The 15,644-nt window shown below is 39.4% G+C and overlaps 1 protein-coding gene across 1 annotated transcript in view; it reads right to left on the minus strand.

Moving 5' to 3' along the window:
- Positions 1–14,875, minus strand: part of C1GALT1 (core 1 synthase, glycoprotein-N-acetylgalactosamine 3-beta-galactosyltransferase 1) — a 34,866-nt gene extending 19,991 nt beyond the window's left edge. Inside the window, exon 1 of the mRNA XM_007450792.1 lies at positions 14,784–14,875. Within this exon, the coding sequence (XP_007450854.1) occupies positions 14,784–14,790 (7 nt within the window). The 5' untranslated portion in view covers positions 14,791–14,875. The remainder of the gene's footprint in view (positions 1–14,783) is intronic.
- Between the last annotated feature and the right edge of the window lie 769 nt (positions 14,876–15,644).

A 15,644-nucleotide genomic window follows, 5' to 3' on the forward strand; every position in this document is an offset into this window, starting at 1 on the left:
TCTCAAAAGAGAACAGAACAAATGAAATAGAAAAAAAAAAAGTCAAAGATATAAAAGAAAATGCACTGAAATGGAGGCCATGCATCGAAATAGTTAAAGGTCTCACATATAATCAAGAAAAACCTTGGTTAAGAGATCCTGAACTTGGGGTGGGGAGAGGTTGTTGTTGGTGGGATGAATTAGGAGATTGGGATTGACATATATACACTAATATGTATAAAATAGATAACTAATAAGAACCTGCTGTATAAAAAATAAATAAAATTAAATTAAAAAAATTAAATTAAAAAAGAAAAAAAAGAGATCCTGAACTTCACTTAAAAAAAAAAATCTCTATAAGTATCCAGGGAAAAATAAGCAAGTCAAAGGGAAAAATTAGGCAGAACTACAAGGGAAAAATTATTAAGCAGCTTTCTCCTCTGTGTTATTATATGTCAAAAGAAATGCTGCAAAAACCCAAGTTTTTGAGGGGGACAACATTCCCATAGACTTAAAGATTCAGCAAGTTGTCATTCAAGAATCCATATAACAGGAAGACATTCTCAAATATGCAAAGGACTCAGTACCCACATACCCTTGATACATTACCTACTTAAAGGTAATGAGTTACCAGCTGAGAGTAAAATCCAAATTAAAACAAAAACAAAAACCCAAATTCACAAATGAATAAATCACACAATGAAAGGGTTAGCATTAATAAAAGGTTGTAATCCTTTCCAATATAACACTGTGGAGTGGTAATGATGAAACAAAGCAGAAATGTTATTATCCTAGAAAGAAAAGCTACATGAGATAAAGTGATAATAGTAATTTAACTGTAAGACACGTAGGCAGAAAGGGCATATCATGTGAATAAAAATGGAGTGGGGAGGGGTAGGAGAGAATGTGCTAATAAGTATGTACTCTAATTTCATTAAAGGGGTAACTCAGAGGTTTTTTTTTAAGCTTAATTTAAGCTTTAATTTAATTTAATTCATTGCAGCACTATTTACAATAGCCAGGTCATGGAAGCAACCTAAATGCCCATCGACAGACGAATGGATAAAGAAGTTGTGGTACATATATACAATGGACTATTACTCAGCCATAAAAAGGAACGAAATTGAGTCATTTGTTGAGACGTGGATGGATCTAGAGACTGTCATACAGAGTGAAGTAAGTCAGAAGGAGAAAAACAAATATCATATATTAATGCATGTATGTGGAACCTATGGAACCTAGAAAAATGGTACAGATGAACCGGTTTGTAGGGCAGAAGTTGAGACACAGATGTAGAGAACAAACATATGGACACCAAGGGCGAAAGCTGCGGCGGGGTGGGGATGGTGATGTGCTGAATTGGGGACTGGGATTGACATGTATACACTGATGTGTATAAAACTGATGACTAATAGGAACCTGCTGCATAAAAAAATAAATTAAATAAAATTTAAAAATTAAAAAAAAATCTTCAAATACACACAAAAGTATAACAATAAACCCCCATATATCCATCACACGACTGAATTATAACTTTAAAATTTGCTACATTACTTTATTATTTCTTCAATTGATGATAGTATTTTAATGCAAATCCCAGACATCAAGTCATCTCACCTCTATGTACATCTATACACCTCTCTGAAAATATGGACATTTTTTTACAAGCCAAAATGCCCTTATCAAATGCCTAACAAAATTATCAATGCCTAACAAAATTAACAATAATTCTTTGGACTTATCCAACTCAAGTCTGTAATCAAATTTTCCCAACTGTCTTCTATAATCAAATTGCCTCAATTAGCTCACAAATGTCTTTTCACATTTGGTTTGTGCAAATCAGGACTCAAACTATATCCAAATTCACAAATGAAATGAAAAAAAAAAGAGCATTTTATATAAGAAATAACTATTAAACATGAAAACCTAAATGAAAACCACATTTCTCTAAAAAAACAAATAATCAAAGCTGACTCAAGATATAAAACCTAAATGAACCAAAAAACCAGAGAAGAAATAAAGAATGTTGTCAAACAGCCAGACTTCAAAGAGGTCCAGGTTTTTCCTGGATAAAATACTTCAGTCTTTCAAAAAACATAATTATTATACTACATAAATCATTCTGGAAAATTAAGTAGCAGAACTTAACCAATTCTTCTTTTATGTAAAAGGTTGGATACTGATATCTGACAAGGAGAGACCAAAAATAAAATAGAAAACCTCAGTCCAATCTTACCCCCAAATAATACATTACAGGAAATGCAGCCCAAACATTAGTAGTTATCTTAAGTTGGGTCCCCAGGAAGCAAACTCTGAGATGACGCATTTGTGCGAATGTGATTTATTAGAAAGTATTTCTGGGAAAAACTTGTAGGGAAGTAGGACAGGGAAGGGTAGGAAGTCAAGAAAGGATAAGATACCAAGCAAAGGCCATGGAGGGTAATTTTAGCTTAATCCCTCAAGGTAGTTCTAGAGGCAGCGTAGGCCACACCTTAGAGTTGTACCCACACAGTCAACCACTGGTTAAGGGCTATCCATAGGAAACAAATTCCCCAGACAATTCCAGAGCCTGTACATTGGCAAAACAGGATCTGGCAGTGTGAGGGCAGTCCTACAACAAAGCCTGTGAAGAGGAAGGAGATAAAGGCCTATGGACAGAGTATTAACATCATCTGTTACAGTGACTGTTGCACAGGTAAAGTTAAAAACCAATTGGTTTGTTCTGTATTATGAAACCCCCAAAAGGTTAAGCAATGAATCATTCCAGTTCAACCATCATACAGTGAGGACTACTGGTAATAAGCCCTAAAAACATGTACAGAGATTTCAATTATTTTTTTAATATCTACTCTAAAATAGCCAGGTAAGAATCACCAGATATTTTAAAGAAAGCCTCTAATATGAAAGAAAAAGATCAACATAGTCAAATTTAATGTAACTTTAAAGAGACCACGTAATGAGATGAAAACTTAAGAAAAACCCTCAAAACTATCACTAATATCCTGAAGGATAAAAGTCGTGCCATCGTATTCTTTTTTTTTTTGCCGTACGCGGGCCTCTCACTGCTGTGGCCTCTCCCGTTGCAGAGCACAGGCTCCGGACGCGCAGGCTCAGCGGCCATGGCTCACGGGCCCAGCCGATCCGCGGCATGTGGGATCTTCCCGGACCGGGGCACGAACCCGTGTCCCCTGCATCGGCAGGCAGACTCTCAACCACTGTGCCACCAGGGAAGCCTCATGGTGGAAATATTTTTTAAAAAAACGTAATTACAGTTTGAGATTTACGCAACTTGATTTTAACTTGACTGTGAGGTTTTACGAAATCTTTGGAAGGTGATACTGATTGAGCACCTTTCAATGTGTCAAATACTGTCCTAGGAACTAAGGATATGGTCATTGGTATATTTTCTCCTGTTTACAGAATATAAACTCCCAGAAGACAAAAAACAGTTTCCTACCTCTGAGTTGTTGACCATGATGCTTTTCACAAGACATTGGTACAGTAAGTATCAGCTGGCTTGAAATAAGAAGGCAAAGCATCTCTTTATTCATGCCCCAAGTCCCCAGACCTGATTATATTTCCACATCTATTTTACACTCTGTAAACACTTTTCTCCCTCCATTCCTTGATCATTCTCCCTTGGGCTCAACTCTCTTACCTCTGTTTCCCAATTTAATAAAGGCTTCACATAGCAGTCTTGTTTAAAGGAAATACTTTCCAATGCCACAGGATCAAGTCCATACTGCTTACTTGGTAAACAAGATCTAGCTCTAGTTTACCTTCCTGCACTCTTGATACTCCCTATCCATAAAGCCTATACTGAGCCATTCTCCAAATCTGCCATGGCCTTTCATATGGATGACTTTGGCCATTCTATTCTTCCAGCTTGGAGTGCCCTCCTCAGTTATGTCTACTGGATAAATGCATAATTATCTTTCATGGTTACCTTAGTTTCAGTACTTTTCATAATCAGTCTTCCCCATCACCCATGATCAAATTAACTGCTTTCCCATCAAATATTTTCTTGTTCCTTCATTCACATCTCCTACTATGTACTTATCACACTTCATCATAGTAGGTATGTGCATATCTATTTCCCCCTAGACTATACGTTCCTCAAGAACAACAGCTATCTCTTTTATCTCTATCTCTCCAGCAACTAACACATTGCCTGGCTTGTAAAATGCATTCAAATGTTTTGTTTTAAGTGTGTGTATGTGGGGGGCACAGATGAAATTATTTTTTCCAAATAGGTATCTTTATCTATACTGCCTAATTTACTGAATAAAAAATCATATGGTCCCATCATTTGACACATTTATACACTTATATAACCCAGTCATAAACTAGATATATAACATGAACTATATGTACTATTTCCTTTGATGTGTACTCAACTCATACAAATTATAACAGAAGTATATATTAATTCAGAGACAAAAAGACTAAAAATATTTTCTATTAGTAATTTATTAAAACTACAGAAATAGAAAATATTAACACAGAGCCTTCACCTAATGATCCTGAAGTATTTTATAGTATTACAGTTACACAATCTCAGTACTAGAAAGGACCTTGGAATTTTATGAATCCTGAAAAAGTATGTAAGGATTAGAAACAAATAAACCTTCCAAAAATTATGTAACACCTCAAAACCAAGTTGTATTAAGTCTCAAACTATAACTCTATTTTTAAAACTATTCCTACAATTTCCGATTCAGAAGATCAAAAGTGAGAATACCTTTTTGTTACTTTTCAATGAGAACATTAATATGGCTTGCATCCTCAGTAGAAATTAGAGAAGACACAAACAGAATGACATCCCATGTTCATGGACTGGAAGATTTAATATTGTTAAGATGTCAACATTACTTAAAGTGATCTACGAATTCAATGCAATTTGTATCAAAATCCAAAGACTTTTTTTGAAATAGAAATATCCATCATAAAATTCACATGGGATTTCAAGGTACCTCAAGGAGCCAAAACAGTTTTAGAAAAGAAGAGTAAAACTGGAGGACTCACACTTCCTAATTTCAAAACTTACTATAAAAGCTACAGTGATCAAAACAGGGTGACACTGGCACAAAGACTGACATATAGCCCAATGGAATAGAACAGAGTGCCCAGAAATAAATCCTCGCATGCGTGGTCAAGATTTTTGACAAGGGGGCCAAGCCCATTCAATGGACAAAGGACAGTCTTTTAAACAAAAGGTAAAGAGAAAACTGGATAGCTACATGCTCAAGAATGAAGCTGGACCCTTACCTAACACCAGATACAAAAATTAACTCAAAATGGATCAAAGACCTAAGCTAAAACCTAAATGTATAAAACTCTTAGAAGTAAACATAAAACAAAAGCTTCCCAACATGGAGTTGGCAATGATTTCTTGGATATGACACCAAAAGCACATGCAATAAAAGAAAAGATACTCAAACTTGGCATTATAAAACTTTAAAAACCTGTACATTAAAAGACATTATCAACAGAGTAAAAAGGCAACCCACAGAATGGGAGAACATATTTGCAAACCATGCATCTAGTAGGGGATTAATATCCAGAATATATACAGAACTCCTAAAACTTAACAATAACAACACAAACCCAACCCCAAAATGGGCAAAGGACTTGAACAGACACTTCTGCAAAGAAGATATACACATGGCCAATAGGCATGAACATGTTGAGTATGAAAAAAATGCTCAACATCACTTATCATTAGGAAAATGCTAACCAAAACCACAATGAGATACCACCTCACATCCATTAAGGATAGCTACTATCAAAAAACCCCATAAAACAAGTGTTGGTGAGGATGTGGAGATATGGAAACACTTGTGCACTTCTAGTGGGAATGTAAAATAGTACAGCAATGGTACAGCATGATCCAGCAATTCCACTTCTGGGTAGATGCCCAAAAGAATTGAAAGCAGGGTCTCAAAGATATCTGTACACCCATTTGTATAGGAACATTGCTCACAATAGCTAAAATGTGGAAGCAACCCAAGTGTTCATCAATGATTGATGAATATGCAAAATGTGTTATATACAAGATAGAATATTATTCAGCCTTTAAAAGGAAGGAAAATTTAACATATGCGACAACATGGATGAACTTTGAGCACATTATGCTAAGTGAAATAAGCCAGTCACAAAAACACAAATACTATATACAGTAAGTCCCCTACATATGAACGAGTTCTGTTCCGAGAGCTTGTTCATAAGTCCAATTTGTTTGTAAGTTCAACAAAGTTAGCCTAGGTACCCAACTAACACAATTGGTTATATAGTACTGTACTGTAATAGGTTTATAATACTTTTCACACAAATACATAAAAAACAAACACACACACAAAATAAACATTTTTAATCTTATAGTACCTTGAAAAGTACAGTAGTACAGTACAACAGCTGGCATACAGGGGCTGGCATTGAGTGAACAAGCAGGAAGAGTTACTGACTGGAGGAGGGAGAGGAGGTGGGAAATGGTAGAGCTGAAGGATCGTCAGCAACAGGAGATGGAGGGCAAGCTGCAATTTCACTCACGCCTGACACTGATGGCCCGGGTTCTGGCTCCTTGCTGGATTCAATTCTGTCTACCCTCTTGAAAAAACAGATCCAGTGATGTCTGGGTAGTGGTTCTTTTTTTCTTGTCATATATGACATGGTAGCACTGGATTGCATTCTGAACAGCTCCTGCAACCTTCGTGTACCGTTCTACGTTCGGGTCCTGTGCCTCAAAAACTAACAGTGCCTCCTCAAATAAAGAAAATCCCCTTGTCATTTCCTGCATCATGAATCTCTTCAGTTCTTCAGTTACTTCTTCTTCCCCTTGTCTCTCTTCATCCTTTCTCTGGGCCTCCAATTCCACCAGGTCTTCATTAGTAAGCACCTTGTGTCGCACAGCAAGTTCCATCATTATTGTTTGGTGCTTCTTAGCAGTACCAGCTACATCACCACTGCTTTTACTCTTGCTTCCGGACATCCTGGGCTTGAAATAAAGATACTGCACTATGGTACTCTATACAGTACTGTAAAGTACATAAAAGTGCAACCACATGTAGAGGATGCATGCACGTAACAATGTACGCCAGACACATGAACATACATTATGTGACTGGACGTGCAAACATGTTTGCATCTTTGAAAGTTCGAAACTTGATGGTTCGTATGTAGGGGACTTACTGTAATTTCACTTATATGAGATACTTAGCTAAAATCATAAAGACATAAAGTAGAATGGTGATTTCCTGGGACTAGGGGGAGAGGGGAATGGGGAGTTACTATTTAATGGGTGTAGAGTTTCAGTTTTACAAGATGAAAAGAATTCTGGAGGAAGATGGTGGTCATGACTGCCCAATATAAACGTACTTAATACCACTGAACTGTACACTTAAAAATCGTTAAGATGGTATATTTTGTGTATTTTACAATATAAAAATTGAAAAAAAATCAATAATAAAGATGTAGATTTGCTCCAAATTAATCTATATGTATCTATCTATATAAAATGTCATCCCAACTAAGATGTAAGATACTTAAAAGTTTAGTAACTTGGTAAAATGTAACTGAAAAGTTTGAAAAAATAAACATGAGAGTATACCTGGGAAATTCCTGAAAGGGGTGTAGGGGTGGACTAAGCCTAGGCAGACCTACTTAAGATATATGATTTTTAAAAATTAAATAATGTGGTAAAAATTATGGTAAATGTTGTTTGGAAAAATAAACATGTGAGTAAAACATGTGCTATAGTAATTAAAACAATTTGATATTCAGGCTGAACAGGCATATCAGTGTACCTGTGAATCAGAAAAAAATTTTTTAAACACTTTTATTAATTCATACTAAAGATATATTGCTGAGAAACTTTTGTTTTCTCTACAACCAGACTGTTAGAATTATTTGAAAGTGTATCAGTGAGATTGGAACACCCCAGTCTGACATGTATGATGAATCGCTAATCAGAAACAGCTTCAATTTCCAACCCAGAGCTTCAGAAAAGTGTTTCCCAGACACAACATTCCACATTTATCTTAACTTTGTAGTCTTCAAGGAAACAGGACACTTAAGTCTACTTCTCAGCCCAGGCCTGATGTTAATTAACCCGATTCACAGTCTTGCTGTACTTTAAACCTATCAAATATTGTTTCATCTAAATTCTGTCTAAACTCCACCCTTCTCCAGAATCCTATAATAACCCTGTCCCCTCTGGCAGTTCCTCTGGTGTGTGATCTCCCTCACAGCAGCAAGTTAATTAACTTAACTTTGTTAGCCTAAAGATGTATATCCCTGGCGGTCTTCATCAGATCGAAATAGTCTATTAAAAAAAAAGTACATATGGAAATTTAATACATAATACACATAGCATTTCAAATCAAGAAAAAGATGCCTTATTCAAGAAATGATATTGAAATAATCTTCTGGAAAAAGATAAAAAGCAACCATCTGGATCCCTACCTTTCTCTTTAAAATTCCAAATGTTTCTAAGATTTCAATATTTTTAAAAAATGAAATAAAAAAAAAACTAGAAGACATCTTTTTACATCTTTACATCATGAACTGAGATCTTTTCAAAACTCAAAAGGTATAACTATAGTAAAACTGTACGAGGTTATGCATTGAATATATTTCTGGCAGTGAAATTGCTGGTTCAAAGGTATGTTTCTGTATAAAATGTTAAAAAAAAATCTGTACAGCAAAAAATAACAAAAAGTATCATAAAGAAAAAGAGAAAAGGCCAACCTAATATAAAAACAGTAAAAGAAAATAAAGGATTTGAAGGAAAAGAAAAAAAATGGTCAGGAATGTTCACATTTCACTCATATTACAGAAATGTAAACCTCAAATGCAGAGGTACTATTCTTTTTTAATTTTATTTTTAATTTATTATTTTTTTTTTATTTTTGGCTGTGTTGGGTCTTCGTTGCTGTGTGCGGGCTTTCTCTGGTTGCGGTGAGTGGGGGCTACTCTTCCTTGTGGTGCGCAGGCTTCTCATTGCAGTGGCTTCTCCTGTTGTGGAGCACGGGCTCTAGGTGCGCGAGCTTCAGTAGTTGTGGCACGCGGGCTCCGTGGTTGTGGCTCGCGGGCTCCAGAGCGCAGTCTCAGCAGCTGTGGCACATGGGCTTAGTTGCTCCGCGGAATGTGGGATCCTCCCAGACCAGGGCTCGAACCCTTGTCCTCTGCATTGGCAGGCGGATTCTTAACCACTGTGCCACCAGGGAAGCCCAGAGATACGATTTTTAACCTATCACAGCGGCAAAAAACGTTAAGCTCAGTAACAGCCAGTACTGACTTAGATATGAGAGAAAACTGGCGCTCATCCGTTGTTTCTCAGAATATACATATTTACTGTCTTTTGGAAGGGCAGTTTGGCAACATCTTTAAAATTTTTCAACTATGCCTTGACCCATCATTTCATGATCAGAAATTTCTCTTATGGACACAAACACAGAACTGTGCAAAGATGTTCATGGCAGCCATTGCCACAGATGTTTGTTAATGAGGAACGAGTTAAAAAAAAAATACGGTACATCCATACCATACAATATGCTATAGATGTTAAAAACAATGATCTATATGAACTAATAAGGAAAATCTTTGCACATTTGGCAGGTTATGACTTTTTGTTAATAAGGTGTAGTGGCTACTTTTTAAATGAGAAATATAAGGAAAAAACAAACCCTAACTGAAACCGTAGATTAAATATGTATACATATATATATATATATATATACACACACACACACATATATATGTATATGTAAGCATACACACACACACACACACACACACACACACACAGAGTATGTTTTCATGCCCATCTCTACCCCAGGTTCTCACCAAAGGTAACTACAGTTGACCCTTTAACAACATGGGTTTGAACTGCCCAGGTTCACTTATATGCAGATATTTTTCAATAAATATACTGGAAAACTTTTTTGAGATTTGTGACAATTTGAAAAAAACTCGTAGATGAACCATGTAGGTTAGAAATATTGAAAAAATTAATAAAAAGGTATGCCATGAATACATAAAATACATATGATACTAGCCTATCCTTACATAGGCATAAGGTGAGTGATATTTAACACAGAATTAATAATGTGTTAGTTTTCCTGTTTTATAACTTTTTTTTTTTTGTGGTACGCAGGCCTCTCACTGCTGTGGCCTCTCCCGTTGCAGAGCACAAGCTCTGGACGCGCAGGCTCAGCGGCCATGGCCCACGGGCCTAGCCGCTCCGTGGCATGTGGGATCTTCCCGGATCGGGGCACGAACCCGTGTCCCCTGCAACGGCGGGCGGACTCTCAACCACTGCGCCACCAGGGAAGCCCTATAACTTTGTTTTCAAAGAATTACATTACCTTATAGGTACAGTATGCCCCCCTCTGTCTCTCCCTCCCTTATAATTTATGCTTCAGCAATTTTGAACTATTTACAGTTCAATAAATATCTCAGTGCAGTGAGTTCCTCTACTCTTACTGTCTTTTCTGTCTATACAACATCCCCTTCCCTCCACCGTCCATACCCCAACCTCTGTAAATCCCATTAAGCCAGTGTTTCTTAACCGTGGCATAAATGACATCATGAGCTGGATAATTCTCTGTTTGGAGGCTGTCCTGTTCACTGCGAGATGTTTAGCAGCATCCCTGGCCTCTACTCACTAGATGCCAGTAGCACTCCCCCTAGTTGTGACCCAAAATGTCTTCAGACAGTGCCAAATGAATGCATAAAATATACGTAGATTATATACTAGTGTATCCTTACATTTGCAACTGGGTGACTGAAGTAACTAGAGAAGGAAGAAAAAAGCTTACTTTTCACTACAATCCTTTGTGTTTTAAATTTCGTACCTCTTCTAACCTTTCCACCGCTACCACCCTAATCCAAGCCACCTTTCCCCCTTCCTCTTACTCTCCCACTTCTTCTCTCCCAACTACTGCAACAGCCTCCTAATCAACTTTTCTCTTTTTTCATCCTTGGCTTCTTCAATCCATTTTTACCCGTCCTTTTAAAAGTTAAATCAGATCATGTCACTCATTTGCTCAAAACCCTCCAGTGTCTTCCCAATGTCACTCAGAGACAAAACCAAAACCTTAAGATGAACCTCACACAGTATGCAATCCTACCCTCCACACTCCTCTCTTGCTGATCTCTCCTTCTAGTATTTGGTTTTTGTAGGTCAAAAAGGAACAAATAGCAATTTCAAAAACTGAACCTATTACTATCTGTTCCCTTGCTGTGTTCTAACTTTGGACTCTTTGCTGTTCTTCAAACACATGAGGGTCCTTACACTTGCTGTTCTCTATTGGGAACACAACTCACCCAGATACTCACATGGCTCACTCCCCAACTCCTTCAGGTCTTTACTTCTCAGGGGGTCTTCCCTGGCCACCCTATTCCTACTCACAGCACCTATTAACATCTAATATATTACATATTTTACTTACTCATCTTGTCTATTGTCTCTTTTCTCCATCTTGATCGGTGGTTCTCAAACCTGAGTCTACATCACCTGAAAGGCTTGTTAAAAGAGTTTCCGAATCAAGAAGTCTGGGGAATAGAGCCTGAAAATTTGCATTCCTGACAAGTTCCCAGATGATGCTGAGGTTCCAGGGACCACATTTTGAGAACCAATGTTTTAGAATGTAAGCTCCGTGAGAACAGAGATTTTTGTTCACCTATTCACTGCTTTACCTCTATGACCGGGCACATGGTAGGCAGTGAGATAGGTAAATGAATTTATTCTGTTCCCAAGGCACCCTCTGATTTGGTCTGCTATATGGTGCTAAAATTTTACTGAATACTGTAAAAGATAAATTACATGACTGTAATGAGTTAACCTGTGTCTCCCCAAAAGATGGGTTGAAGTCCTAATCCCAGGAGCTATGGATGTGATTGTATTTGGAAATAAGGCATTTGGAGAGGTAATCAAATTAAGATTAGGTCAGCAGGGTGGCCCCTAATTCAATATGACTGAAGTGCTTACAAAAAGGGGAGAACACCATACTAAGACAGAGACACACAGGGAGAATGCCATGTGACAACAGAGGCAGAGACTGGTGTGATATAACTTCAAGCCAAGGAACGCCAGTGACACATGAAGCTAAGAGGCACGGAACAGATTCTTCCCTAGAAGGTAGAGCATGGCCCTGTCAACATCTTGGTTTCAGACTTCCAACCTCCAAAACTGTGAAACAATAAATTTCCGTTGTTTTAAATCACTCAGTTTGCTGTATTTTGTTATAGCAGCCCTAGGAAACTAACACAACGACCAAAAATGCAAATGACTACACCAAGCTGTATAATTTCAAGCCTCCCTATTATCCAACTTGCACCAATTTGTTTTAATATATAGCTTTCATTGTGAACTAATCAGACTTCCTGTTCAGAATCTCCCCAATTTAATACCGCCTCTCTCTGCCCTCCATGTGTCCCTTCAATGTGCAAGGCAGCTCACACTACAGGTTCTAGATAATGTACTCAGATTTTCTTTTTGGTTTCTCCTACCTTCCTATGGGCTACCCTATTTCACATACAACAGCTTCTTTATATTTTTTTCTTCAAGGGACACTTCTTATTTTCACATATTATAGATTTTGGCATGTATTTTCCCATAGGACATCTGAATTAGTTATAAACTGAAAATTTAAATACACATTCGATACACATTTAGACTTCAAGATAAAATGCTAACTTCTCTTTTATGGAACAATGCTCCATTTTTTCCCCCTTATTCTAAAAAGAATGACCTTAATCTCACTTAGGTTTGGGTAAAAGAATTTTGCCATATTCTTTCCACCTTGCTGTGGTTTGTACACTAGCCTCTTTACTCAAATCTCAACAAATCTTCTAAAAGTAACATGGTTGTACTGGGAAGCTTAAAATTTTAAGTGAATCTGAATGAAATTTCAGCATCAAGTTGTCCATTTTCTGTTTGTTTACAGGTGCACTGTCACAAGAATTCCAATCAATGATTTCTTCACACAGAAACTCTAAATTACCATAGTTTATAAAGTAAGCTGTATAATGCAATTTTTATCTTAGTGAGCACAAGTCAATATACAAATAGTATATAGCGTATATCTAAATGACACACTTTTCTATTTCTATGACTAGGTGATCTTTAATTGATATGTACTCCTAAATGACTTTGTGATAAAATTCTAATAATTTCTGGATACTGAATTTACTCAGAAATATAGACTAGTATAATCTATACCCCAAAAAAACCACATTTAAGAAAAATACCTATCTTTAAATGGGTATTAACCACAAAATATTTTTAAAATGCTGAACCCTAACTAAAAAGATCAGAAAAACACAAACTCCAAGCAAATTTAAGAGAGACATCTAATTGTTCTCCACTAGTACTAAAATACCATACTCTTTTCCTGTGAAGAATTTTAAGTGAGTCATACTTTCCTTACTAAATCACTGTTTTACTTAACATATGGTAAAAAGAGTTAACTGTTTGGTAACGTGAAACTTTACACTCAATTAAACTGTACATTAGTATACACTACGGCTGGCAGAAAATAAAATAAGTATGATTACTATACACAATACTTAGAATACACAGCATCAAGTGACATTTATCTGATAAAAGTGTGGAATGTTGCAAAAAGTTAGTTTTACCTCCTAAAACCTCAGATTCCCACCGTCTAAACCAACACCAGAATGAAACAACTTGAAATTATGCACAACACCTTTTCCTGGCACCCAGGCAGAGCTATCACTGCCCAGTTTTTGGTAAATTAACATATTTCTGTTCGTTACACATTGGCCTAATTACTCTATTGCATTAAAGTTCTAACTTTATAATTAACTTTTAAAATCATAAGGAAACCAATTCATGGTTAGGATAATAGTTTTCAACCTGAAGCTCTTTAAAAGGATATACCACAATAACTATAAGGAATTGAGAGAACTAGATTATAAATCTAGTCAACTTTTCCAAAGCTTGTGATGTTTTGTCATTTGACAATAATAATAAATGGAGAGAGTAAGAGCTGGGCAAGAATAAATCCCCACCCCTAAATTTCGTTCATTTTTTTGCGTATACAATACATCCAAATTCAGAGCTGTAAAGCTAATTTGCCAGCACCTACGAATCCCATCACACTTGGTGGGGGAGGGAGGAAAGGAAAAAACTCCTTTCCTCGTCCTCCACGCAGCTAGTGCCCAAACACACCTGCCTCAGTAGAGGCAGGGAAATTTAAAAGAACAAATCGGCCACACACAAACCTGCTGGTCCAAGAGAGCCCTGAGGAAGTCCCCCGGCACTTGCGGAAGGCGCCCGCTCGGTGGGCGCTGGGGCGGCGCGGCAGCCCGGTTGCTCTCCTGGAAGATGTCCACACCTGAGAGCCCGCAGGTCCGCAGGGAGAGGGCCCAGCGGGGCACGACCGCTAAGTGCTCAAGCCGCGCGGTCCGGAGCGCAGCCCGTGTCTCACCGTCGCCACCCGACGGCAGGCGGCGCGCGAGGAGGCGAGGGGCACGAGAGGGTAAAAGGGAAGGACCCACGACCCAGAGAAGGCTACATGTCAACAAAATAGCGGCCCGGTGGGCAGGCGGCCCCAATGGCAGTTCGCAGAGACGCCGGGAGCAGGAAGTGCCCCGCGCCTCTCTCAGTAACCCGCACGTCCCCAGCCCCGGCGACGACTCTTAGACACCTGTTTGGCGGCGCCGGGGGTGGGGTTGCACCCTCCACGCTTCCCCACTCACACACTCACGCTCCGAGAGGGGGAGGGCGAGAGGAACCGAGACATTGGACACACAGTCTGAGGGCGCCTCCGCCGGCGTACCTGACATCAGCCTCGGCTCCCTCTCGCCCCTCCGGGGGGGCAGAGAGGGGGACGACACGAGCCCGGCGACCCTCGCTCTTCTCGGCAGCCGCAGAAGTGGCTCGTGGCTGCTAGCCTGGGCCGCCCGCTGCCGCCCAGATTATTCCCCGGCAGCGGTGGCTGCTGCGGCGACGGCAGCAGCCGAGGCGGGCCCAGCGCGCGCTCCCGCCCGTTCGCTCCGCCCCTCCCCGCAGCGCGTCCAGGCCGCGGCCCGCGGACAGCGCAGCCGCCACCCAGGGCTCTCCTAGCGCTGACGTCGCCGCCGCCGCACCCGCCCCAGGGAAGGGGAAGAGCTGGAGGGGGCAGGGTGGGGCGGGGCTACGACGTCGTATGGGCGCGGGGATTGGCAGCCGAGCGCACGCCCCGCCCTTGTGCGAAGGGGTCTGGGAAGTCGGGTCTTTGAACGATCGTCGCAGCTCTCTTGCGGCTCCTCGCTGGCGGCCTCCGGCTTCCTGATCTTGCTCTAGGGTTTTGCGTTAGCTTGCGGACCTTGAGAGGAGTTAAAAGCAGTGAGACATCAGGGACCGAGACTGCGGATACCTGAGGGACCTTTGTCTGAGGGACAGGCTCTTACCCTGCAGGAGTCTTATGGCCTCTAGCCTGCTCTTAAACAATTCTTTTTACCCCTGTTATGCCCCCCTCCCGACTCTCTTTACTCAGTATCTCTCTGGCCTTAATGAAAGGAAATACGGCAAGATAGGTACGCGAACTGTTGTTGCATAACCAGGTATGTGAACCCGCAGGGGCTGAAAACCCAATTAGTGATACCACAAAGCCTCTTGAAGGCTCACGTGGTCTTTGGTTCTGTCATTACTTCACTGC

Source organism: Lipotes vexillifer, unplaced genomic scaffold (assembly GCF_000442215.2).
Source record: "Lipotes vexillifer unplaced genomic scaffold, Lipotes_vexillifer_v1.1 scaffold107, whole genome shotgun sequence".
NCBI classification, from domain to species: Eukaryota; Metazoa; Chordata; class Mammalia; order Artiodactyla; family Lipotidae; genus Lipotes; species Lipotes vexillifer.